The 26,242-nt window shown below is 42.1% G+C and overlaps 1 protein-coding gene across 1 annotated transcript in view; it reads left to right on the top strand.

The window, feature by feature from the left end:
• Window positions 1-26,242, top strand: part of SCN11A (sodium voltage-gated channel alpha subunit 11) — an 89,904-nt gene that overhangs the window by 1,903 nt on the left and 61,759 nt on the right. Inside the window, 4 exon segments of the mRNA XM_021071678.1 lie at window positions 8,316-8,450; window positions 21,032-21,406; window positions 23,724-23,842; window positions 25,129-25,230. Of these exon segments, the coding sequence (XP_020927337.1) occupies window positions 21,140-21,406; window positions 23,724-23,842; window positions 25,129-25,230 (488 nt within the window). The 5' untranslated portion in view covers window positions 8,316-8,450; window positions 21,032-21,139.

Genomic DNA, 26,242 nt, shown 5'->3' with positions numbered 1-26,242 from the left:
TCCCATTTAATAGGGAACTAGAGTGTTAAGAACATGAACTCCAGGGTGGGTGCTGAGAGATGTGAGGGAAGAGGATATAGGCTTTGTCCTGGATCAGCTTTCAGTCTGACTGGGGAGGTGAGGTTCATCCATCATGAAGCAGTCAGAGGAGGAAGGGAGGGGACAGTATTTGTCAATGTAGGCAAAGTAAGGCCTTGCTGTGAGGAAAACTCCCTGGAGGAAAGGACTAAGTTCTGGCTGTTAGTGTGGGCTTGGAGAGGCAGTATAGGAGAGAGCAGCCCATGCAGGGGCCTGTGCAAGCACACATGTGGGTTTGAGCAAATCTGGTATTGAGGGCTGGTGAGGTGAGGTCGGAGAGATGAACCTTTGCCAGGCTAGTGCTGGTTAGGGGAGCCTTTTGTATGCCTGCTTGCTAGTTTGTCTCTACAGGATTGCCTGGCCTATCAGCCTTCTTTTCTTTTTTTCTTTTTTTTTTTCTTTTTAGGGCCACACCTGTAGCATGCAGAAGATCCCAGGCCAGGGGTTGAATCAGAGTCACAGCTGAGGCCTATACCATAGCCACAGCAAACACTCATTGGATCTGAGCTGTGTCTGGGACGTATGCTGAGGCTTGCGGCAATGCTGGATCCTTGAGTCACTGAACAAGGCCAGGGATTGAACCCGCATTCTCACAGAGACTCCCATCCTGAGCCATAATGGGAACTCCACCTCTTTTTCTCCCCCCCTCCATTTTATTTTTTTTGTGTTTTTAGGGCCACACTTGCGGCATGTGGAGGTTCCCAGGCTAGGGGTAGAATCAGAGCAATAGCTGCCAGCCTATGCCACAGCCACCACAACGCAGGATCCAAGCCACGGATTTGTGTGGTAATCCAATGAGGTGGAGACATACTTCTTACTAAAATTTCTTTTGGGAGAGAATATTATTTATTAGAAAGATATATTCAGATAAATTGTTTGAGATGGCAGGTGACCCCAAGAGCATCCATGTTAAAAAACAGAGGGGGGCATCTTTGAAACTGTTATGCTCAGGGCATCAAAAGAAATTTGCCTCATTTCTGAGAGTAAGGATGGTGGGAAATTTAGGTAAATAGAAAGAATCAAGGGTCCATTGGGATTGTGGAAAGCCAAGAGAGATCCTCTAGGGCCAGAAATGAGGGGCAGCAGGAATGGATGCAGGTGACAACAGAGGAACAGGCAGCTAACATCTGTGCTACAGATAAAAGGACACATTCTGTTTTGTTCTTTGTTTTGCCTGCACCCCTGGCATGTGGAAGTTCCCAGACCAGGGATTTAACCCTTGCCACAGTTGCAGCCTGTGCCACAGCTGGGGCAGTGCTGGATCCTTAACCCACTATGCCACAGGGAACTTCCAAGGACGCGTTCTTTTAATGTTAACAGCCACAGGATCAAACAGGTCTGCAGGTTTCGGTTGGACCACTTTTTGTGGAGATAGTTGGGGAGGTTTTGTGCTCAGGATTTTAGAGAGAGAAATGGTCTCCTCCAGTTTAGGTTTTGACATGAAGCAATTAACCTGAGACCACATGGTGAACTGAGGAGGAAGGCCTTCTGATTTCTCCTGTGACGTCCAATCATTCTGTTTCTGAACTTGAGTGTCAGCAGACATTGTCTCTCTCTTACACACATTGTGAATTCATATCCAGGTATCTTACTAAATTTCTATAGAAATGTCAGTATCCAATTTCTACTTAGGAAAAAGCAGAGAAAGAAAGCTGATATGTCATCTCAGGGGACCCTGAACTGCAGCCCCTGGACCACCTTCAACTTCCAATGGAGGGTGGAATGGGCAGGTCAAGAAGGCAGCTTCATAGTCAGGCCAGATGTGTTTCTTCCTGTTGCTGCAGCTCACCTCCTTTTCTCTGTGTTCCCTAAGGAGTGACTGTGCAGATATCTGTGCAGATGTCCCAGCAGGCCACTGAGTTTTTGCTCAAAGCCTAGACCCATTCTTCTCTTTTACAAGCTTGGTGGTGCTGCCCTTTAAGACTTTTCCTTGCCCTTTCCTCTTCCCTTCCTCCTTAACAAGACTAAACCAAGAAGAATGAAGCCAGGGTAAATTGAGAAAATGTTGGAAACCTATTAAGTGTGGCTACAAGTTTATTGTAATTCATAAGTTAATTATAGCCTTTTTGACTCCCAGCCAGTCCCTTCGCTGGGCATCCATATAGACTTGGCCACCTATCCCAGCCTCAGGCTGGCGGCATGCCTGTCTGTCTGCCTTGTTCCTTCCCTCCCTCCCTCCTGCACAGTTAAGTCAGTAACCTATGTAGCTACTCTTTCCTGGAGCTCAGATGTGGCTGGGGCTGTGGTAGGTATAAAGAATTTGGAGTGTGTATTTTTATCCATGTGAGAGGCAGGGACCTGGTAGATAGTGGAGGATCCTTTCCCTTACCCAGCCATAAACATTTATTTTGGCTTGTATCTTACAAAGTGTTATCCCCTGATCACTTAAATCTCATGAATCCTTTGTACAGTTAGTGTTATCACTGTACATTCAGGTGTTTATGGATGAAGAAACTGAGAGAGAAATTTTGCAAAGAGATTGATCACACAGCTGTTAGAACAAGATGGGATTTAAGACCAGATTTGGTTCTAAGGTGTGTGTGTGTGTGTGTGTGTGTGTGTGTGTGTGTGTGTGTACGCGCGTTTGCTCTCTACACTGTATTGGTTCTCAAATAATAGTAAAGCTGTATCTTTGTATAACATTTAAGAACATACAAAGGGAAGTTCATTCCTTTTGCCTTATTTAATCCTTAAAACACTTTCATATTGCTGCTGTCCCCATTTGGGAGTTCTTTAGGAGTTGCTTCAACTTGGGGGATCCATCCCCAGGTTGGCAGTGGGAGCCACCAGACCTCTGTTGATTGTTTTGGAGTCAGGCTTCTGAGCAGGGAAGGTCACTAAGCTCCTTCCACAGGAATTTTGTATCTGAAAATGAAAAAGATCAGCATGTAAACACAGGGACTGGGAGTGGCCGTTTTCTGTCCTGAGAAAGCCTGTATATAGTATGACAGGAGAAAAAAGAGGCTGGGGAAAGCAACAGAACTAGGAGAGGCAGAACTTCCAGAATGTCCTGAAGGTTTTCAATCTTTTCTTCTATTCTATGAGAGTCAGCAGCTTCTCAGGGGTGTCAGGGACACCCCTGTTCTCTGCCATTAAAGTCTCTTTAGGATTAGGATTTTCTTAGATGCAACTAAATGAGTCTTCAATAGTACATATCAGAAATGGAAGCAGAGTGAACTAACTGCTGAATTTGGGTACAAGAAGTGAAAAGTAGGAGATTAGAGGATGGAACGTTTTTCACTGTTGTGTTGTAGGAGATCTCATGATCGTGAGCTGGGCATTGAAGCCTTGCTCACAACCTATATGTAGGTAACCCTTTGGCAATCCTTGTGGAGGGAGAGAAGAGTACATAGGAATCAATGGGCTAAGGATCTGGCATAATTACTGCTGTGGTTTGAGTCACTGCTGTGATACAAGTTCAGTCCCTGGCCCTGGAACTTATGCATGCCATAGGCATGGCCAAAATAAAAACAAAACAAAACAAAACAAAAATAAGTTTCTGAGTATAGCAGGTGCTTTTGGTACCTCTGCCACATTCCGTCAGACTTCCTCTGATTTCAGCTATAGCTGTGGTGGACCACTCCTGTGCACTAATAGGGTCTGCCTTGCTCTCTTGGGTCTGTCTTGCTCTCTTGGCTTTTCTTTCTCAGTGTTTTCTCCAAAGCCAAGGGAGCTCTCTCAGCCCACGAGCAAGGGTTGCCCAGAGACTTGGAAGTGGGGGAGAAGTTAACCCCCACTGAGACTGGAGGATCTGCTTCCAAGATGGCTTACTCACATGGCTGGTAAGTTGGTACTGGCTGTTGGCAGGAAGCCTCAGCTCCTCCCAATGTGGAATTTCCATAAGGCTGATTGAATGCCCTCACAGCATGATGGCTACCTCCCTCCAGAGGGGCAATCCTAGAGAGCAGGAAGAAGCTATGTTGCCTTTTATGATCAAGCCTCAGAAATGACATACTGTCACTTCTGCAGTATCATGTTAGTTATTCCTGTTCAGTTAAGGATAGGGCTACATGAAAACATGAATATCAGAGGTAAGGGTCATCAGGGCCATTTTAGAAGTTGGTTACCGTAACGCCTCTGTGCGCAACCCTCAGCCAATAGGGGATGTAAGCCAGAGGACAAATGCCTACCTCCTAATTGTCAAATACATTCTGCATAGCTCCTTGAAAGCTCCCCCAGAGAGGCTGAGCCCCAGTTGGCCAGATCAGTAATCAGCTGAAGAGCATACCCTTTATTGGCTTCTCCTCCTTCTTAGCCTTCCGTTCCTCTCTCCCTATTTCCTGTGATCACCTCCCAAACAAACTCTTGTGCTGAAGTGCTTATCTAATGCTTTTGGAGGAACCCAAACCAAAACACAAATGTAAAATTATCTAAAATAATTTTGAGGAGTTCCCCGGTGTCTCAGTGGGCTAAGGATCTGGCATTGTCACGGCTATGTCTCAGATGGCTGCTGTGGTGCAAGTTTGATCTCTGGCCTGGGAACTTTGGCATGCTGTGAGCATGGCCAAAAAACCCCCCCATTTTTTGGAAATGAGCTGATCACAAAAGTATGTGATGTGCTGTGTTGTTGAAATATTGATGGCTGATCATGTAGAGGGAGCTCATAGAGGAATATCATGGTCACGAAAGACTACATGAAAGCAGCAGGAATTAAGAAATGGATGGATTGGGGAAAAGGGCAAAAGAGAAGGGAAAGAGGAGAGCAGTACCCTGAGCAAGACAGAGGACAGAGAAGAGAGGGATGCTGGGGCAGGAGTGGTCAGTGTATGGAACAGTCTACCAGGAAGGGGCTAGGGCAGACTGTCTACTGGGGAGGCCACTGTGATAGTCCAGTGAGAGGTGAGAAGGGCTTGTACCTCTGGAATTGAAGAATGGAAGTGAAGAGCGAGATCTTACAAAGGAGGACATACCAGGGCTTCCTTCCCAGAACCAGATATATAGGATTGAGCCAGTGTTGGGTTTCAGAAAGGACTGTGAGGAGATAAGCAGTTCTTTTATTTGTCACAAATAATTATTAAACACATATTAAATGTGTGTTGTTGTAAGCATGGAACCATAGCAGTGATCAAGATCATGAGCTGTGTCCTCAACAAGCATGTTTTCCATAAGGATCTAACTAGGAGTCTTCCTGAGAGCCCTGTAGGCACATGTTTACTAGGAAATGGATTCTGTACTTCTCAGAACTGTGTCCCCAGAATAAGTCACAGCCAGTTCTCCTTGGTTTGCTCATTCCAAGTTGCCCTACAGAATGTTCTGCTCACTTTGGCTGCTCTCAACTTCTGCTGTAGTGTACATCACACTGTCAGCATTACTCCTTAACATCTCTTCATGTGCATGGATGTCTTCTTGTCTGTGAGATGTCAGCAGTGGTGCACATTAGGGAAACAGTGGTTATACATTAAAATAATCAGAACTTAAGACAATGTCTGTGCCACACCTGAGACTCAATACAAGCTCAGGTTCAAACTCAGTGGGATCCAAGTGGTATTCAAGGTTATGCAAAGTATCCCTTCATCTTAGCCGCCTCCTCTTCTATACACGTCAAACCATTTGAGATTGTCTACACACACCCTGACCTTCCAGGCTTGTGTGTCCTGACTCATGCTTTTCTTGGAAAGCCCACCCCTCCTTTCTCTGCACGTTGAGTTCTTACTCATTTTCTGAGCTTCAGCTCGAAGCCCACCTACCTTTTCTTGGGAGCCTCCCCAGAATGAGTTGCTTTCTGCTCCATGCTGTGAAGGCCTCTGCAATTTGCTTGCAGCTCCTTGATGCTCTCATTTTTTGTTTTATAGTTCTTCATACACCTTTATTTCTCATAAAGAGAGTGCAGACTGTTCAAGGTCCCAGGTCTTGTTTTGGTATTTCCAGGTGCTTTGCAATAGTGGAGGTTCAGTGTCATCTTTGCTAAATCAACAGATGGGAGGCATGGTTGCTAAAGCTGCTGCTAAAGCTGATGCACCATACTTGGCCACTGATGCTGAAGCAGATCAGTTTATCAGGTGGCAGGGCTGAGACTGGCAAGGTCTTGCTTGCCTAATGGCACTTGAGGGAGGTGATGCTGCAGTATGGCTTGAGGGATGCAAGTGTGGGCGCCCTGGCATTGACCGCTGTTATTATGAGGACCCAGCACAGGTGCTCTGCTCCTTCTTTCAGTGCATGTTTGCTTTCCCTAAGTTCTCCACAGGAGAGGTGAATCAGGGAAGTCCTGACTGCAAACCCCATACTGCTCACATGGCCTGAGTTTGTGTATTACTCTTTGTCACTTAAGTCCTTACATTTGGAATAATTTTCACTTACTTGAAGATGAAACTAGAAAGATTCTTTGAAACTTCAGAGTGGGAAGTCTGAATCTGACTCTTAATAGCTTAGGGAAATAATATTTGCAAAGAGTTTATGTTAAAAAAGACCAGAGCCTCTTAAGATAATGGGTTTAGAGGCCTACTTTACTTCTTCAAACACACGTTTTTATCCATGTAAAAAATAGTTCTTAACTCTAGGTACTTCTTTTATTCTTTGATCTTCTCTTATTTTGAGAGTCACCCTAAAATCAGATAAGGCTGTAGAACTCTTCTGATCACTGCCTTAAAAAGTCAGGTCATGTATGCTGTGTCAGATCTGGTACTAATTCCATCCCATGGCTGTGATTTCACTTCCTCTTCATGGGATCTAGGTGTTGAGTCAGTAGGGGGAGAAAAGAAACCAGGCCTTTTTCTTCCTTGAATAAATAGACTTTTGGACCTCCCTTGTGGCGCCGCACGTTAAGGATCTGGTGTTGTCACTGTAGTGGCCTGGGTCACTGCTGCAGCATCAGTTTGATTCCTGGCCCCAGGAACTTTTGCTGCTGGTGTGGCCAAAAAAAAAAAAAAAAAAAACCCGAAAACAAAAGATACTTGTCTCTAGTCTTTGCAGTGTTTTCACAGCTAATATCACATTTGCTTCTTTTTTTTTCTCCATTTTTTTAATTACTCAAATGAATTTATCACATCTGTAGTTGTATAATGATCATAACAATCTGATTTCACAACATTTGCTTCTTAGGACTAAGGAGGTTTGAAAAATTATCCCATTTTATAGGGAGAAAATTAGGGTTCAGAGAAATTGTGTAATCCAACTAATACCACACAGCTTATAGTGGTATAGCCCAATTCTTTTGACCAGTATTTAGTGCCTCTTCTGGCAGGACCAAAATCTGCCTTTGATTCCAATCCAAAATGTCCTTAAACACCTACTTCTTACTTTCTGCTTCCTTATAAACACACATCCTATATCCTTTACCTCAGGTGGCTAACAGCTAGCCTCTGGAAAATGACAGGGGCTGAAAATAGCTTATAGTATGACACTGCCCGGAGAAATTTCAAATTTCCCTAAGAATTAATAAAACAGAAGCCTACCCAGAAGAGTTTTAGGTTTGGTGACAGGTCTGTTTTAGAATTGCTTTGGTGGAGTTCCCGTCGTGGCGCAGTGGTTAACGAATCCGACTAGGAACCATGAGGTTGCGGGTTCGGTCCCTGCCCTTGCTCAGTGGGTTAATGATCCTGTGTTGCCGTGAGCTGTGGTGTAGGTTGCAGACGCGGCTCGGATCCGGCGTTGCTGTGGCTCTGGTGTAGGCCGGTGGCTACAGCTCCGATTCAACCCCTAGCTTGGGAACCTCCATATGCCGCGGGAGCGGCCCAAGAAATAGCAACAACAACAAAAGACAAAAAAAAAAAAAAAAAAGAATTGCTTTGGTGGCCAAGGGGTCTTCTTGGTGTCTATTATGACCGACACATAAGCAGGCATGTATTTTCGTAGATCTGAACCCCAGTGTTGATAGGACAAGAGAGAAGAAAGGAGGAGGAGCTAAATGGGTGCCTTGTGAGCAGTTTCACATGTGGCCCTCAGTAGGTCTTGGCGGGGGGCGGGGGAGCGAGCAAGACCCTACAGCCCTCAGGTTAGGTGACCTACAGGCTAAGCTGAGTGCAGAAACAGTATGGCTTTTTAGATAGACTTTTCTGTATTTTTCTCACTCGCTTAGATGAGGCCAAAGGGAAAAAAAAAAACAAAAAACAAAAAACCTGTTTCTTTATTAATGATGCTTTCTGCAGAGTTAGATTAAGTGATGATTAAAGGCAGATGCTTCCAAAGTATAAATGTAAGTACCATCTCAGTCACTTCTCTGGTTACAGGGTTTCCTACACGATTCTTTAAAATCACTTTGGCTCTCTTCCCATTTGCCTTCCTCCACACTCTCCACCCAGCTTTGGAACCGCCTCTCCCAGAAGGGCTTCAATTGCCAGGAGCAGGAGCAGGAGCTCAGACTGTGAGAGACTTGCTCTGTGGAGAGCTTCAAGAGGTACTCCTGAGGCCGATGCCTGGAGCCACCTTACCAGGAGGTGGGTAAGTCCCCTGGGCTGGGGGTAGCCCTGTTCTTCTGTCCTTTCAAGGCTGGATCTGACACTATGGAACTTGCCCTGTTTTTTTCATCAGGATGGTGTACAGGCCTTTTGTAATCTTTTCCTGCTCAAATCAAAGGTAGAGACCAGATACAAGATACATGGCTCAGATGATGGGGTCCATCAGGTGGTTCTCCTTTCACATGCTCTGAGAGGAAATGAGGGCATGGGAATAGGAAATATCTGGCTAGCTGGCCTGTTAGGTGCTCACAACCCTAGATTTTGTGTCAGGAATTAAACTTTTCTAGAAATGATGAGCTCAGATCTTGCCTCCATCTGAGGCTGTGGTTGCAAATCCGCCAAATATTTTCTGAATTCCCTGTGGCCAATCAACAGAATCAGAAATTGATGTACCAAGGGTTTTTGTTTGTTTGTTTGTTTGTTTTCTGAAGAGCTAACAACCTAATCTTGGAATTGGCTTTGGACTGAGATCAAATAGTTTAAAGTCTGTTCTTGTCTGTTTGCTTTCTGATTTTCTTATGGTATCTATGAAGGAAAGAATATGTATTCTTGTAACACATGTAAATGAACATGGCTTATATATCACCATAGTTAAGAGTTTGTTATGCAGTCCACCATCCGAAATGGATGAGGTGGCCTCTGATAGGATACATCCCCCATTAAGCTGTCTGATTTGGGTGAATAGGAGGGCGTCATGGTGGAGCCAGTAGAATGCCTGTGGGAGTGACATGTGAATGGGGGGGGTGGTAGTGGTAGTGAGGCTGATGTCCAGGGGAGAATGTCACACACAGTGTGGTGCCATAGACCCAGCCCAACTGTGCTGGAAGCTGTGTGACTTTCTCTTCCTGACTTCCTTTTCTCACCTCCTTGTGAGACATCTTAGCTTAAGTATGAGGAATGAGGCACGTAGGTGGAATTGCATAGGGGTGATTGTTTGGGATTGAGATTCTCCAGCATTTATGGGATCATAGGCAAGTGCCTCCATTTCTCTAAGCCCTTCTGATAAAATGTAGATGATATAGTAATATCTACCCTATAGCTTTCTTGGGAAATCATGAGAGATAATCCATTTAAGGTGTTTGGCAGTGCTTAGCCTATAGCTCTGAACCTTACTAACCTCAGTGTGGACTTTTGGAATTTTATGTTGTGTGGACCAGATTCATGCCAAAAGGTTCTGGTTGTGCAGCCACAATCCTTTTGTGACTTCCCTTACCAATTAGGGTAAAGTGTGAGGGTCAGGTTGTCTAGTTTGGTTCTTTACCTGGAGAGAAAGCTAGAGAGAAACATTAGTCAAAGGAAGAGGTAAGGTTAAAGTTTCTGCCTCTTGGGGGAAAAATTCACCTTAATTCCAGATGAATATTTCCTTTTAGAAACGCCTCAAGCATAATATTTATCTTGTGAGTTTGTTCTGCTGATTAAATGATGTAATGTATATTATCATACTCAAAATTTTGTCTAGAACAGGATAGATACCATTAAATGACATTTTTCATTGTGAAAATGTTTGTGATACTGTGTTAATTGAAAAACTCATGAGGTATGTGATAAATTCATTTGAGTAATAAAAAAATGCTTAAAAAAACTCATGAGGTAAAATTGCATACACGTTATAATGACAACTATGAAAGTATGTCCACAAAAAGACTACAGTAAAGAAATACACCAAAATGTTAAAACTTGCCTGTATTAGGTGGCTTTGGTTTGTGAGTAATCATTTCGTTTTCTTGTTTTTTGAATTTTATCTAATGGATAATTCTATCAGGCCATGCCCTGGCAGGAAACATTCAAACTGGGCATTTCGAGGTTGTTTTATTGAAGGGACATTTTACAAAAGTTCAAGCAGAGTTACAGTAACAGAAACAAGCGAGTGTGCTGTTCTCAGGTTGTGGTGAGAGTAGAGTGCCATCACAGCCCACATTTGAAGGGGCCAAGGAGGTAGATGCTATAGAGCCGGAGAGAAAGCTGTGTGGTTGGGCCATCTGACAGGAACTCTGGCATGAGGCCGCCATCAGGGAGAATTGGGGAAGAAATCCCTGACCTCATTCTCCACCACTCTCTGGGTCTCTTGCTGGTGCCTCCCATTGGCCAAACTCAACCAGAAGCTGGAGTTCAGGGGGCTCCAGTTAGGGTTCCATGTGATTAGCTTCATGTGCACTGAGCAGAGTACAGAAGAATGGGGAGAGGGCTGTAGGGCAAGTTGAAGTCGGCCAGCACAGTGAGGTTATGTAACATTTGTAGTTATAGTTAAACTCATAAATAAGAAACAAAACCCCTTTGCTTCCCTTAATGCTTTCATATACGAGTCCTCCTCCCTCTCTCCTCCCAGCTTGATGACTTCCAGTCTTCATAACCATACCTTCCTCTGGGCTTCTACAGCCCCCAGGGCTTCCCCTGGTGTAGCCGTACTCATCATGTGGTTTCATCCCTCATGCTTGACTTGTTTGATTCCCCACACCATTGTAAGATCCTTGAGGGCTGGGATGGTATTTTATACCACTTTGCAGTTCCAGCACCAAGTGTAAATGGATGAGCAGTTGGAGTTTAGATCTGAATACCTCTATAAGCTATAGATTTGAAGTAAGGCCTGGGGTTAGTTACCAAAACTTAACTTAGAGTGAATTAGGTCTATGCCCGAAGAATTTAGGGTCTTTGCTTAAGGAAGAGACGCTTTGGCCCTTTTTCCCAGATAAGTGTTTGTTTTCTGTCTGTTCAGTGGAAGTTAGCCTGCTGAGCCCAGGCCAGTCCTCAGAAGAGCATGAGCAGAGCCCTGACAGGCAGCTTCCCACCTCTCTTGCAAGTCTAGCCCATTACCTGATGGAGGTCAGGCAGAGCCTCCTCACGGGCCTCCCCATCTCCATGATTTCCATGTGTCAAACCATAATTTGCATGTTGCTGGCTTCTTAGTTTAGGACTGCAAATTCAGATTAAGCTTGCTTTTTTTTCTGACTCAAGGAGATTTAGAGCCTGTCATTGTACCTGATGTTTTGACTCTGTTTTGAATCAGAGGATATTTTGAGCCCTTGGGGAATTTTTACAATCCTTTCACAATCCTGTGAAGGTGACATACATGCACTTAATTCAAATAGCTTAGGAGGAAAAATTGTTGGGAAGGATATAACGTGAAAAGTAATGTATCTCCACCTTCATTTATTTGTCTACTTAGTCTCACTGTTAGCCATTTCAGTTTTTCAGTCTTCTGGTCATTGTCTCCCTTAGCTCTAAATAATTCTCTTATATTTGTTTCTTTCTTTTTTCTTATTTTTATTTTTCTAATTAAAATTTTTTTTTAAGTTTTGTGTGTTTTTAGGGCCACACTAGCAGCATATAGAGGGTCCCAGGCTAGGAGTTGAATTGGAGCTGCAACTGCTGGCCTTTGCCACAGCCACAGCAATGAGGGATCTGAGCCACGTCTGCACAGCTCATGGCAACATCAGATCCTTAACCCACTGAGCGAGGCCAGGGATCATACCTGCATCCTCATGGATGCTAGTCAGATTCATCTCCACTGAGCCACAATGGGAGCTCTGATTTTTATTTTTTATTAAAGTGTAGTTGATTTACAATGTTGTGCCAATTTCTGCTACATAGCAAAGTGACTCCGTCATACATGTATACACATGCTTTTTTTTTCATATATTATTTTCCATCATGGTTTATCCTAGGCTTTCTTTCTCTCTTTTTTTGGCTGTGCTCGTGGCATGCAAAAGTTCCTAGATCAGGGATCAAACCTGCACCGCACTTGGAATCTGTGCCACGGCAGTGACAGTGCTGAATCCTTAAGCACTAGGCCACCAGGGAATTCTGCTTCTATACTTGATTTATCAAGTTTAAGTAGAAATTATTGGATTGTTCCTATGTGAGATGAGAAATTTACTTTGTTGATAGTAATCCCTCTGACCTTCCCATGATTTCTTCCAGTTTTTGTTTTGCACTTGATTACGTGTATAATTTTAAGGAATAGACTTACATTTGTATTACTTGATCCATTAACCTTCCGTAGAATGTTTTGATTCTTCAGGTGTTTCAGATGAAGATGATGCCTCCGAGCATCCCTTTATCTTTTCTCTCCAACTCCAACTTTCAATGAAATTTTATAATATTTATTTATTTATATATGATTTTTACTTTTTCCATTATAGTTGATTTACAGTGTTCTGTCAATTTCTACTGTACAGCAAAGTGACCAAGTCATACATATATATATTCTTTTTCTCACATTAACCTCCATCAAGTTTCACACAAATGAGTATATTTATTCCTGTGTTATGCAGCAGGATCTCATTGCTTATCCACTCCAAATGAAATAGTTTGCATCTATTAACCCTAGACTCCCAGTCCATCCCACTCCCTCCCCCTTGGCAACCACAAGTCTGTTCTCCAAGTCCATGAGTTTCTTTTCTGTGGAACAGTTCATTTGTGCTGTATATTAGATTACAGATATAAGCAATATCATATGGTATTTGGCTTTCTCTTTCTGACTTACTTCACTTAGTATGAGAGTCTCTAGTTCCATCCATGTTGCTGCAAATGGCATTATTTTGTTCTTTTTTCTGGCTGAGTATTTTTTTCTTTTTTCCATTGTGTATATGTACCACATCTTCTTAATCCATTCATCTGTCAATGGACATTTAGGTTGTTTCCATGTCTTGCCTGTTGTGAATCGGGCTGCAATGAATATATCGGTGCATGTTATCTTTTTCAAGGAAAGTTTTGTCTAGATATATGCCCAAGAGTGGGATTGCTGCATCATATGGTAATTCTATATTTAGTTTTCTGAGATACCTCCATACTGTTTTCCATAGTGGTTGTACCAATTTACATTCTCACCAACAGTGCAGGAGGGTACCCTTTTGTCCATACCCTCTCCAGCATTTGTCGTTTGTTGACTTGTGAATCATGGCCATTCTGACTGGTGTGAGGTGGTACCTCATAGTAGTTTTGATTTGCATTTCTCTAATAATTAGTGATGTTGAGCATTTTTTCATGTGCTTGTTGGCCATCTGTGTATCTTATTTGGAGAAATGTCTGTTCAGGTCTTTTGCCCATTTTTCAATTGGGTCGTTGGCTTTTTTGCTGCTGAGTTGTATAAGGTGTTTGTGTATTTTAGAAATTAAGCCCTGTCAGTTGCATCATTTGAAATGATTTTCTACCATTCTGTAGGTTGTCTTTTTGTGTTTTTTTTAATGGTTTCCTTTGCTGTGCAAAAGCTTGTCAGTTTGATTAGGTCCCATTGGTTTATTTTTGCTTTTATTTCTATTGCCTTGGGAGACTGACCTAATAAAACATTTGTATAGTTGATGTTAGAGAATATTTTGCCTATGTTCTCCTCTAGGAATTTTATGGTGTCTTGTCTTATATTTGGGTCTTTCAGCCATTTTGAGTTTATTTTTGTGCATGGTGTGAAAGTGTGTTCTAGTCATTGATTTACATGCAGCTGTCCAGTTTTCCCAGCAATACTTGCTAAAAAGACTGTCTTTCTCCTATTTTGTATTCTTTCCTCCTTTGTCAAAGATTAATTGACTGTAGGTGTTTGGGTTTATTTTTGGTTTCTCTATTCTATTCCATTGGCCTGTATGTCTGTTTTGGTACCACACTGTCTTGATTACTGTAGCTTTGTAATACTATCTGAAGTCTGGGAGAGTTATGCCTCCTGCTTGGTGTTTGTCACTCAGGATTGCTTTGTCAATTCTGGTTCTTTAATGGTTCCATAGAAATTTTTGGATGGTTTGTTGTAGTTATGTGAAAAATGTCATGGATAATTTGATAGGGATTACATTGAGTCTGTAGTTGCTTTGGGTAGTATGGCCATTTTTATGATATTAATTCTTTCAACCCAGGAGCATTGAATATCTTTCCATTTCTTTGAATCCTCTTTAATTTCTTTGATTGATGTTTCATAGTTCTCAGCATATAAGTCTTTCACCTCCTTGGTCAGGTTTATTCCTAGTTATTTAATTTTTTGGGGTGTGATTTTAAAAGGTATTTATTTTTTATATTCCTTTTCTAATATTTCATTGTTAGTATACAGAAATGCAACTGATTCCTGAATGTTAATCTTGTGTCCTGCTACTCTGCCAAATTCATTGATCAGTTTGAGTAGTTTTTGTGTGGAGTCCTTAGGATGTTCTCTATATAGTGTCATGACATCTGCATATAGTAACAGTTTTACCTCTTCTCTTCTGATTTGGATATCTTTTATTTCTTTTGTTTGTCTGATTGCTGTGGCTAGGACTTCCAATGCTATGTTTTTTTTTTTTTTTTTTTTTTTTTTTGGTCTTTTTGTCTTTTTTGTTGTTGTTGTTGTTGCTACTTCTTTGGCCGCTCCCGCGGCATATGGAGGTTCCTAGGCTAGGGGTCCAATCGGAGCTGTAGCCACCGGCCTACGCCAGAGCCACAGCAACTCGGGATCCGAGCCGCGTCTGCAACCTACACCACAGCTCACGGCAACGCCGGATCGTTAACCCACCACGCAAGGGCAGGGACCGAACCCGCAACCTCATGGTTCCTAGTCGGATTCGTTAACCCACTGCGCCACGACGGGAACTCCCCAATACTATGTTGAATAAAAGTGGTGAGAGTGGACATCCTTGTCTTGTTCCAGATTTTAGTGGAAAGGCTTTCAGCTTTTCTCCATTGGGTATTATATTTGCTGATATTTGCTGTGGGTTTGTCATAAATTGTTTTATGTTAAGGTATGTTACCTCTATTTCCTCTTTCATAAGAGCTTTTTTTTTAATTATGTATGGATGTTGGACTTTGGAAATTTTATAACATTTGAATTCTGTTCTGTAATTATGGGTTTTTTTTTTTTTTTTTGGCCACACCCATAGCATATGGAGGATCCCAGGCGAGGGGTCGAATCGGAGCTGTAGCTGCTGGCCTATGCCACAGCCATAGCAACATGGGATCCGAGCTGCTCCATGACCTACACCTCAGCTCACGACAACACCAGATCCTTAACCCACTGACCAAGGCCAGGGGTCAAACCTCCTTCCTCATGAATACTAGTCAGATTCATTTCCACTGAGCCATGATGGGAACTCCATGTTCTGTAATTATAATTAATTTTGTTTTATCTATCAGATGATTGTTAAGAAACTAATCTATAACCCTTATGTTATAATGATTTTGTAGCTACTAGTCTCTAAAACAAGGTACTATATTTGAACCCATAAAGAAGGGGATGGACTCTGATATCACTGACCTTCTGCTGCATGAAGGAGAATGTTCTGAGTATCAAGATCAAATGGACTCTCTTTTTTTCCTATTCTTATATTCTTTTGCCTGCTCAGATCATTCAGTTGGTTTCACATGTAAAACATGACTTTCTGAAGAACACTTTTGTTTTCATGGAATTTCTAATTATCTTTCTTTTTTACCTGTTAAGAAACCAGTTTCTTTCTTCCTTTCTTCCTTCCTTCCTTCCCTCCTCCCTCCCTCCTTCCCTCCCTATCCTTCCTTCCCTCCCTCTTTTCTCTCTCTTCCTCTCCCCCCACTTCCACCCCCCTCTTTCTCTTAGAAACCAGTTTCTTAATCATGTATATATATTTTCCTTTTGGCCACACCACAGTGTATGGAACTTCCTGGGTCAGGGATCAAATCTGAGCCACAGCTGCAGCTGGATCCTTAACCCGCTGTACCACAGTGGGAATTCCGCTTAATCATTTTTTTTTTTTTTGTTACAGAGAATTTACTTTATTCTTGAAGGATTTTTCTCAGGGCTTTCTGACTTCTCATTCTAATTGGATCAATTGCTTTTTAATGTAATTGAGGTGCAGTCAGCCTGGAATATTTTTATGGCCCTCTTGGGTTAGGTACACTGTTTCTGGGATACCATGCATTCTCCATTTTTTAATTCTCTTTTCTTTTTTCTTTCTTCTTCTTCTTTTTTTTTTTTTAAGGCTGCACCCGAGGCATGTGGAGGTTCCAGGCCAGGGGTCAAATCAGAGCTGTAGCTACTGGCCTACATCGCAGCCACAGCAATGCCAGATCCAAGCTGCGTCTGTGACCTACACCACAGCTCATGGCAACACGGAATCTTTAACCCATTGAGCAAGGCCAGGGATTGAACCTGTGTTTTCAAGGATGCTAGTTAGATTCATTTTTGTTGAGCCACGATGGGAACTCCTGACTCTCTCTTCATTGTTTAGGAGTATATACTCGAATACTTTTTTTGTAAAGGTATTTAGTGTTTGAAAAATTTGACTCCATACTTGAGTATCAGTGAGGCTTAGCCAATTTAATTCTTTAACCAGTTTTAATTTAATTCTTTAATTAAATTATTTAATTTACCCAGTTTAATTCCTTTTTTGTGATTTTTCTTTCCTTAATTACTTAATGAATTTTATTACATTTATAGGTATACAACAATCATCACAAACAAATTTTTACAGCATTTCCATCCCAAACCCTCAGTGCATTCCCCCCACCCCCCAACCTGTCTCATTTGGAAACCATAAGTTTTTCAAAGTCTGTGAGTCAGTATATGTTTTGTAAAGAAGTTCATTGTGTCCATTTTTTAGATTCCACATGTTAAGTGATAGTATTTGATGTTGGTGTCTCATTGTCTGACTGACTTCACTTAGCATGATAATTTCTAGGTCCATCCATGTTACTGCAAATGCTGTTGTTTTGTTCATTTTAATGGCTGAGTAATATTCCATTGTGTATATGTACTACATCTTCTTTATCCATTCCTCTGTCAATGAACATTTAGGTTGTTTTCACGTCTTGACTATTGTATATAGGGCTGCCATGAACATTGGAGTACATGTGTCTTTTCTAGTCATAGTTTTCTCTGGATAGATGCCCAGGAGTGGGATTGCTTGATCAAATAGTAATTCTATTTTTAGTTTTCTGAGGAGTCTCCATACTGTTTTCCCCAGTGGTTGCACCAATTTGCATTCCCACCAACAGTGTAATAGGGTTTCCTTTTCTCCACACCCTCTCCAGCACTTATTGTTTGTAGAATTTTTGACAATGTCCATTCTGGCAGGTGTAAGGTGGTACCTCATAGTGGTTTTGATTTGCATTTCTGTAATAATGAGTGATGTTGAACATCCTTTCATGTGTTTTTTTTGCCATCTGTATGTCTTTGGATAATTGTCTCTTTAGATCTTCTGCCCATTTTTTGATGGGGTTGTTTATTTTTTTGGTACTGAGCTGTAGGAGGTGTTTATAAATTTTAGAGATTAATCCCTTGCCAGTCAATTGATTTGCAAAGATTTTCTCCCATTCTGTGGGTTGTCTTTTCATTTTGTTTAGGGTTTTAATTTAATTCTTTAATTAAATTAATTAATTTAACCAGTTTTAATTCTTTAACCAGTTTTCCATGCAGTGCAATTATTTTCTATACAGAAATGTTCAGAATTAAATATTTTTGCATAAATTTCACAATGAAGATTTGAGTATTTCCAGATTTTATCATTTATAGTTTGTGCCATACTGATTTTTATTAATTAATTAATTTAATTAATTCTGCATAAGAGGCCTCTGTTTCCACAGTCCATTTTTCCTGAGTCTACTTTTATTAAAGACTATTTGATTCTTTCCATCAATTTTTTTAACTTCATAAGATAACTTTTCTACACGTGATTTTATTTTGTCGAATTTATTTGTGTTGATAATTTTTATAAAGTCCTTTTTATTCCTGGGTCAGTTTTTATAGTTTTTAGTGTTACCTTTAAGATATAGTTCTTTAGTTATTACATTATGTATAACAAATTTTGATGTGTGCAGGGGTTGTCAGTTTTATTTTGTGTTATTTATTTTTATCAAGTGTCTTTGCTTCAGAAACCCAGGCAGAATACCCTAGGGTCAGAACAGCAGGGCCAGAGTATCTAGTTTCTTTTTTAATAGTCTCATTATTATGGCAGCAGCCCTCCACTGGACTCTGCTGAAATTTAGCACAAGGTCCAGTTTTTGGCATCCCGGGTCTTTCTTGGCGTATCCATTTTATAGGATCAACCAGGATTCCTATGCTGTTTACTGCAAAAGACTTCATCCTTGTGTTAAATGTCTTTTATGAGCTCTAGTGCCAAATACAGTGGAGTCTCATTTTATGCTCACTTCATTTATACAAATTCAATGTTATATGTTTATGAGGTGGAGGGAGTGGAATGGAAGAGTAGAGGGATGGAGAGGAGGGGAATGGAAAGAGAATAATTTAAGTAGTATAGTCAATTCCATCATCTATGTGCATCTCAAAGAGCTTGACCCTTAATGAATGCAGAACAGGATACACTGAATTTGCTTCCCATATGTGGTTTCTGTTGACATACAGCTCACTGCATGCCTTGTGAGCACCGCCTTGTGTGAGTGCTGTATGCATTATGAGCACTGCATTACTTTTAGTGTGTTTAAAGACATGTATGTTGCCTTTATTATGGCCTTTAAACACAATCCAGCTGCTTTGGGGCCTCACTGAAGAAAGAGTGACTGGTTCTGACACTGGGAGAAAATCTGGCTTCATTGAATTTGTTGACCAATGACTTGGGATGCCTCTTTGGTATGGTACCTTCCTGAAGGATTTGCAAGAGAAGTTTTGATGATGTTTTTGTTTTTTATTTTTTCTTACATGCTCTTTTCAGAGCCTAATGTGTATAAACTGTGATTTCTCTGTATTCATGTATCTCCTGGTTCTCTGCATTTGTAGGTCACATCAGCAGCTTCAACTTGATGTGTTTTAAACTGAATCTATTCCAGCAAAGCTGCTCTCTCCCCTAGTGCTCTCTGTCTGAGCAAGTGGCAGTACTGTTGAGTCACTTGCATAAGCCAAGAGTCTTGGTTCCTTCCTGTCCCTCAAATCCCTCTCTTCCCATGAATCATTTGTCAAGACTATTTCTCTTCCTTTCTTTAAATTTTTTTTTTTTTTTTTTTTGTGGTACGGAGGTGCTGCCCATGGCATGTGGAAGTTCCTGAGCCAGAGATCAAATCTGCATCATAGCAGCAACCCGAGCCACTGCAGTGACAATGCTGGATCTTTACCCCACTGAGCCACCAGGGAACTCCGTATCAGAGCTGTTTCCTAAGTGACTCTCGAATCCATCCACTCTATTAGGTTGTCTTTAGTGGTTATGATTTGCTGCAACAGTTTCCAAGCTCATTCCTCCTATACCAACCTTTTCAACTCCGTTATTCCCCTATCCCAATCCCTATCCATTCTCACCAGCAAGAGGGATATTTTTTAAAAGATAGTGTTACTCCTCTGTAATAATAATAGTAATAAGCCACCCTTTAGCAACTCCTTGTTATCCTCAGGGTGAAGTCCGTGATCTTTACTAAGGATTACAGGCCCCCACTGTAATTATGCTCTCTCAGTTCTGATTGGAGCCTTATCTGGCCATTACACCCCACAAAAATCTCCATTCTGGATAAATGAAACCTGCTGATGGACACCGTGTTTCTTTCCACTGCAGGGTCCTTGTACATGCTCTTTGCTTCCCCTGTAACACTCTAATGTCGCTTTTTTTCTTCTGTAAGTCTTACATCTCCTTCAGGTCTCAGTGGAGACATTAAAGATTTGGTAAGCCATTCCTGATTCTGCAGAACCACTTGGATGCATATCCAATGCATATGCTATGCACAGACATAGCCCCCTCTATTTCTTCCTATAGTAGCATTGGTCTTACTCTGATGTAATTTCCTGTCTTTTATTCATCTTCTCCACCATAGTAGGGCAGCATAACTGTAGGGCCTGGGTTTTTTTCACCATCAGCACCTAGCACTGTGCCTGGGACAGATATCGAGCTCTTGATTGTTGAATGAATAAAGCAGTCCTTTGTTGGATTCCCTACTGTAATTCCCTGGAGTAGCATGGGAGTCAATCCTGAATTGGCAGTAAATTATAGAGGAAGAGGATGCCTGGCATGAAGAATAAATGCATTTAACTTAAACACTACTGCTTTTTCTTGGAGTCTAGTCTTAAACCTGAGGCTATAGAGAAAGTCCTTGTAGAAAGGGTTGTTAGGGATAGGGGCTGGGAGAGCTATTGACTCATGTCAGAGTGACCCTATTAGCTTTGGTGAGTCCTTTCTGCTTTATTGGGGTCTTGCTTCTGCCTGATCTGGTCTCAGAAGTAAGGGAGCTGGCACATGATCACAGATGTTAGTATATGTTCATGCTTGTGTTTATGGCTCTTTTGCTTCCATTCCAACACATTTTAGGAACTTTGCTGACCAAATGTGAATAAAGACTCATGCACTCATAGTTTTGATTGTGCAGCCCCCATCTATGACCCATTTGATTCTCTATTCTTTTCTCTCCTGTTAACACTGAAGTCATTTGTCTCCCATTCACAGGTTCCATTTCAGTAGTTCAGCTAGTTCAGGTTTATTGTCTTGCTTGATGCTTAGGTTTCAGTTTTAGAGACCAAGCTTCTTGTACCTCTTGATCTTGAACTCAACTTCTCACCTACACCCGGGTCCTTCAGGAATGATGCCCTGTTTAGGTCTCACCTATGCCCAAAGCTCCTGCTACATCCACAGTGGTGGTCACCTCTTCTGACCTTCTCCACAGCTAATGATCTCCTAAGCCCCCAACCTCATTCTCAACTCTTGTAGACCCCATGATATTGTCCTTGGAGAGTGGAATCCCAGGGAAGACAGCGTGATTTCCACCAGTCAGAACTCTCTGAGGAGCTGCTGCTTGTCTCTGCCCCAACGGTGAAAATGGACGACAGATGCTACCCAGTGATCTTCCCAGATGCACGGAATTTCTGCCCCTTCACTCCTGACTCTCTGGCTGCAATTGAGAAGCAAATCGCCATCCAAAAGGAGAAGAAGAATTCCAAAGACCAGACAGCACCAGAACCCCAGCATCGACCTCAACTTGACCTAAAAGTCTCCAGAAAGTTACCCAAGCTTTACGGCGACATTCCCCCTGAGCTGATAGCGAAGCCCCTGGAAGATTTGGACCCATTCTACAGAAATCATAAGGTACCTCCGTGGGGTGTCCTAACCATCAGGTATAACTGGTGTTACTGGTGTGTTGAAAATAGTCCTGAGAAGACAGGATGTTCTAGGACCATCTCCTTTCAGCCTGGGTCCTCCCTTTAAATCAGGAAACATGTTACTTGTTCAGAGCTCTGCACACCCATGACCTAAGCAGTCATGTGAGCTGTGTGTGGTGTCATTAGCCTTCCCCCCACCCCACAGAGAAGGAAACCAGAGCCTCAATGAAGAACTGCCTTATGTCAGGTCAAATATCCAGTTAGTGGTGGAGCTGGCACTGAAACCCAGTAGCTCTTTCTATAGTTGAAGGTCACATCCTCTCTTTCGAAGCTTCCATCTTTGAAGAGCTACAGAGAAATAGGTGGAGTTGGATCAGCAAGCAGACAAGAGCAGCTACCATTTAAATCATTAAAACCCTGGTGCGTGTAGTAAAACACACCGTTAGTGGAAATATTTAAAGAAGAGGAGGCAATAATAAAACATCAAAATAAAAGGGCATTGATGCAGAGCCATATCATTGCCACCTATTAATCTGAGGTGACCCACCTCAAGGAGAGGCTTGCTCTCTGCCCTAAAATTATCTTCCTGTTTCCGAAGGTAGGGCACAGAATCCCCCAAGTGAGTCTTAGACTCCTGGACTTATAGATTTTAAAGAATCCTGTGGCCCATTTCATTTTGTTATAGAGGCAGCAGAGAACATCCTAGTCCACATTTTCCCTGTAGCTAGATGGCCAGCAGACAAGTAAATTCTAGCAGCTCAGTGAAGGAAGGTTAATGCTTGGCAGTGGCAGAAGTTCTGGTACCTCAGCCAAGGCAGCTCAGTGCAGCTACTGCACTGCTTCTGTGCCTGAGTGACAAGATTTGTCTTTCCCATCTGAGAATATTCTGGATTACATGTCAAGTAGTACTTTTTGAAAATCTGAAGGAACAGTGACACAGGAGACAGGGATGACTCTAGTTCTGTGATAGATTTTGGGGACACATAAGGGGACAGCCAAATTATAATGTAAAGGAAATGGGAAGGTCTGAGGGTTGATCTTAGAAGCCTGTGAGTACAGACCTAGAGAACAGTTTTGCGGTTGCTGAGGGGGAGTGGAGAGGGTGTGGGATGAACTGGGAATGTAGGGTTAGTAGATGCAGACTATTACATTTAGAATGGATAAACAATGAGGTCTTACTATATAGCACAGGGAACTATATCTAGTCTCATAGGATAGACCATGATGAAAGGTAATATAAGAAAAGGAATGTATGTACATATGTATGACTAGGTCACTTTGCTGTACAGCAGAAATTGGCACAACATTGTAAATCAACTATACTTTAATTAAAAAAAAAAACCTGTTGGGGATAGGTTGTCTTGTGGCACATTCATGCCCAGAGCCCAGGAAGACATGCAAGGAGGAAATGGGCTCAGGTTTGGTGTTTTTCAGTGGGGCCCAACTGGACACTTCAGGTAGTCATTGTACCATTTGATGGGTCTGTCCTCGGTTTAGCATCCCTGAATGTACTCACTATAGCAGTAAAGCCTCCAGTGACTGTGACAGATAACCCAACACTCACAGAATTTCCGTTGCCTTCTGTAGGGCTTCCCCTGCCAGTTTAGAACCACAGACAACTCTATCTGTGTCCAGGGGCAGGGGTGGAATGGAAGAGCAAGTCTGGGACCCTGTCAAGACTTTTTAATTGAAGATCCTCAAAGTTAGAGTTTATTGGCAGACTGTTTCACACAGGACTGTTCAGCCATAACAACATGGACTTTCTAAGTCCCTGACTATTCTAAGATTCTGTACAGAGTTTTCATTAGTAATCAAAATAATTTAAAATAAAATGCCAAATATGAATGTTTGGTTCTACTTCTAGCTTTTTAAGTTCTCTTCCAGTTCTTATATCCATAAATATATACCACAGAGTACAATACAGGGTTTTGTGTGCCCTGTTGTTACTCTTTGCCTCTGTTTTCTTTATTTGCAGTGCCCATGTGCTTTATTTCTGGGACCTCTAGAGTATTCCACTGGGTGGACAGTCTACAGTTCAACAATTGTTTTAGGAATGAGGGCTAACTTTCAGTATATCAGAGTCTTGGGACTCTAAGACCTAAACCACATGGGTGGAGTCACAGTGTATGCTGCTCAGAAAGTACCTCTGGCTTTGGAAGATAGCTCTCCAGTCAGAAGCTCTAGTCATCATAATAAGACAAGCCACAACTCAACCTGTAGTTCCACTGAATTTTCTCTAAATGAACCATGATAAATATTGCTTTTTCACTGCATGTAATTTCTGTTGTGTTTGTTTTTTGCAGACGTTTATGGTGTTGAACAAAAATAGAACAATCTACCGCTTCAGTGCCAAACGTGCCTTGTTCATTTTTGGGCCTTTCAATTCAATCAGAAGTTTAGCCATTAGAATCTCAGTCCATTCATATCCTTTTGTTGCTTCCTTACTAAGTCTGGGTGATGAGAAGGGTGCACAAAACCCAGGGGTTCACATGTTTGTTGAGTGGAAGCAGCTCATTCTTTTAGCAAATACTGGCTGAGTACACTTGCTGCCTGACAGGGCCATGCTACTGCTAGGTGTGAACAAGGCATGGCCCCCATCTGGGAATCTGTGGCTTCAGAAGGAGACAAGCTAAAAGGCAGGCAATTTCTTTAGTGAGATGGGCAGTCGGGAAGTGGGAATGTGGAGAGGTATTGGTGTGCTTTGGAGGCCACAAGGATGGCTTCCTGGAGAAAGTAACATCTAGGTTGAGACCCAAATAAAGCTTGTTAAGGTGGCAACCTGTGCACCCTGATAGCTGACTGATAAACATGTGCTAGAAGTACAATGTTTAAAGATTTTTAAGAAAAACTTTTTAGCATTAAAAGTCCATATTTTCAGCTTCTCTTGAAATATAGAACCTCTCAAGGCTAGGTCTGCATTCCTACCTGGCAAAAATTGGTATAGTGTGAAACAGCTGCCTCTTTTAGGAGGGAATGTTTCACCACATCTCCACCCTTCCTTGGGATCCAGCGTCAGCCCATTTCACCCATTTGTATGATTGTCCAGACTCTTAAGACTTTGAGTTTGCAGCCTCAGTCTTAAAGGATAAAGACCGTTAGGAATTATTAGGTGTTTCTGCTGTGTGCAGGGGGTGGGAAGATACTAGGCAGTTTTACACTGGGGGAGGTGAAAAAAATGTGGGTTGGTAGGCATAATGAAGTGCTGAGGACAATGGTAAGGAATATCTATTTAGGTTGGGTTCCCTGAAAGCAGAGCCTGAGATGGGGTTATTATTTATGTGCTCTAGTAGTGGAGTGCTCTCTGGAGAAGGAAGGAGGGAGCAGCATGAAGCAAAAGGAGAAGCCAGGTAAGGACAGGGTTTCAGCTGAGCCTGCATCAAGCCATCACCTTGAGCCCACAGGGAGTTCTGGAGCACAAATTATATGACAGGGCTGCCATGCCTGGAAGGCAGAGGCCAGGTTTTTGTAACTGTGTTGATCAGACATGTGGAAAGGGTGTGGAGACTGCTCCAGGGTGAGGAGACTGCCATTTGCCTGAGGATAGTTCTTTAAGGGAGGGGACAGCTATGAGTTGTTCTCAGCCAACGATCACAGAGCACAGATGTACCTGCAGAAATGGGGCCCTGCAGGGACACCCACAGCCTCCACTACAATAACTACTGACACATGCCATCCTGCAGTGCACCTGACTTAACAGACTCGGGTCACATTGTTCAGCATGTTTATCATCTGCACCGTCGTCATCAACTGTGTGTTCATGGCCACAGCTCATGGGAAGAAGAGCAGTACTGTAGACACCGACAATGCTGAGTAAGTCTTTGTCTTGCACGCATCTGTCCTATGTTTTTAAACAAATACATCTAAAAGAGTTATTATTGCATCAGAGTTTAGCTGTGGAGAGAAGAAAAAATCACCCATAATCCCAATTTCCCAACACAAATGCTGGCTGAGTCAGTTTCATTTTTATATATGTATATTTGCAGTTGTCTTAAAGGCCTTTTCTTTTTCTTTTTCTTTTCTTTTTTTTTTTTTTTTTTTTTGGCCCCATCTGCAGCATGTAAAAGTTCCTAGGCCAGGGATCGAATTTGCATCTCGGCAGTAGCCCAAACCACATCAGTAACAACTCTAGATCCTTAACTGTTAGGCCACTGGGGAACTCCTAAAGTCCTTTTTAAGTTAGGTTTTTGTTTTTCGTTTTTTGTTTTTGTCTTTTTAGGATCACATCTGCAGCATATGGAAATTCCCAGACTGGGGACTGAATCAGAGCTGAAGCTGCTAGCCTGTACCACAGCCATGGCAATGTGGGATCCAAACCGCATCTGCAACCTACACCATAGCTCACAGCAGTGCCAGATCCTTAACCCACAGTGAGGCCAGGGATTTGAATCCATGTCCACATGGATACTAGTTGGGTTTGTTACTGCTGAGCCACCGTGGGGACTCTTAAAATTATAGTCGTAATTAAACAGCACATATACAAATTTTATGTCTAGTTTTAAATGGGTTTCTTTGTGCTTATGAAGGCTTGGTAGGAGTCCGTTTTGATGCCTATACAATATTTTACCAGGTGACTAAACTATAATTTACTTAACTGCTCTTGTATTTTACTACTATAAATAGCATTGCAGCAAGCATCTTTTGGCAAAAGGTGCTTTTAAAAAACATTATGTTCTTAGAATAGAGTCTTAGAAATGAATTTACTAGCTGGACATCCATGCTCTGACTGAATACCGTAAGTATGGTTGAAATGATAGTGACACACTCCAGAGGCCTGATTTGCCTGGTAGGTCGAGGTGTCCCTGTCACAGAGCTCCTAGGCCTT

Source organism: Sus scrofa, chromosome 13 (assembly GCF_000003025.6).
Source record: "Sus scrofa isolate TJ Tabasco breed Duroc chromosome 13, Sscrofa11.1, whole genome shotgun sequence".
NCBI lineage: Eukaryota > Metazoa > Chordata > Mammalia > Artiodactyla > Suidae > Sus > Sus scrofa.
The sequence above is the reverse complement of the archived record's forward strand: the minus strand, read 5'-3'. Positions and strand labels throughout refer to the sequence as shown.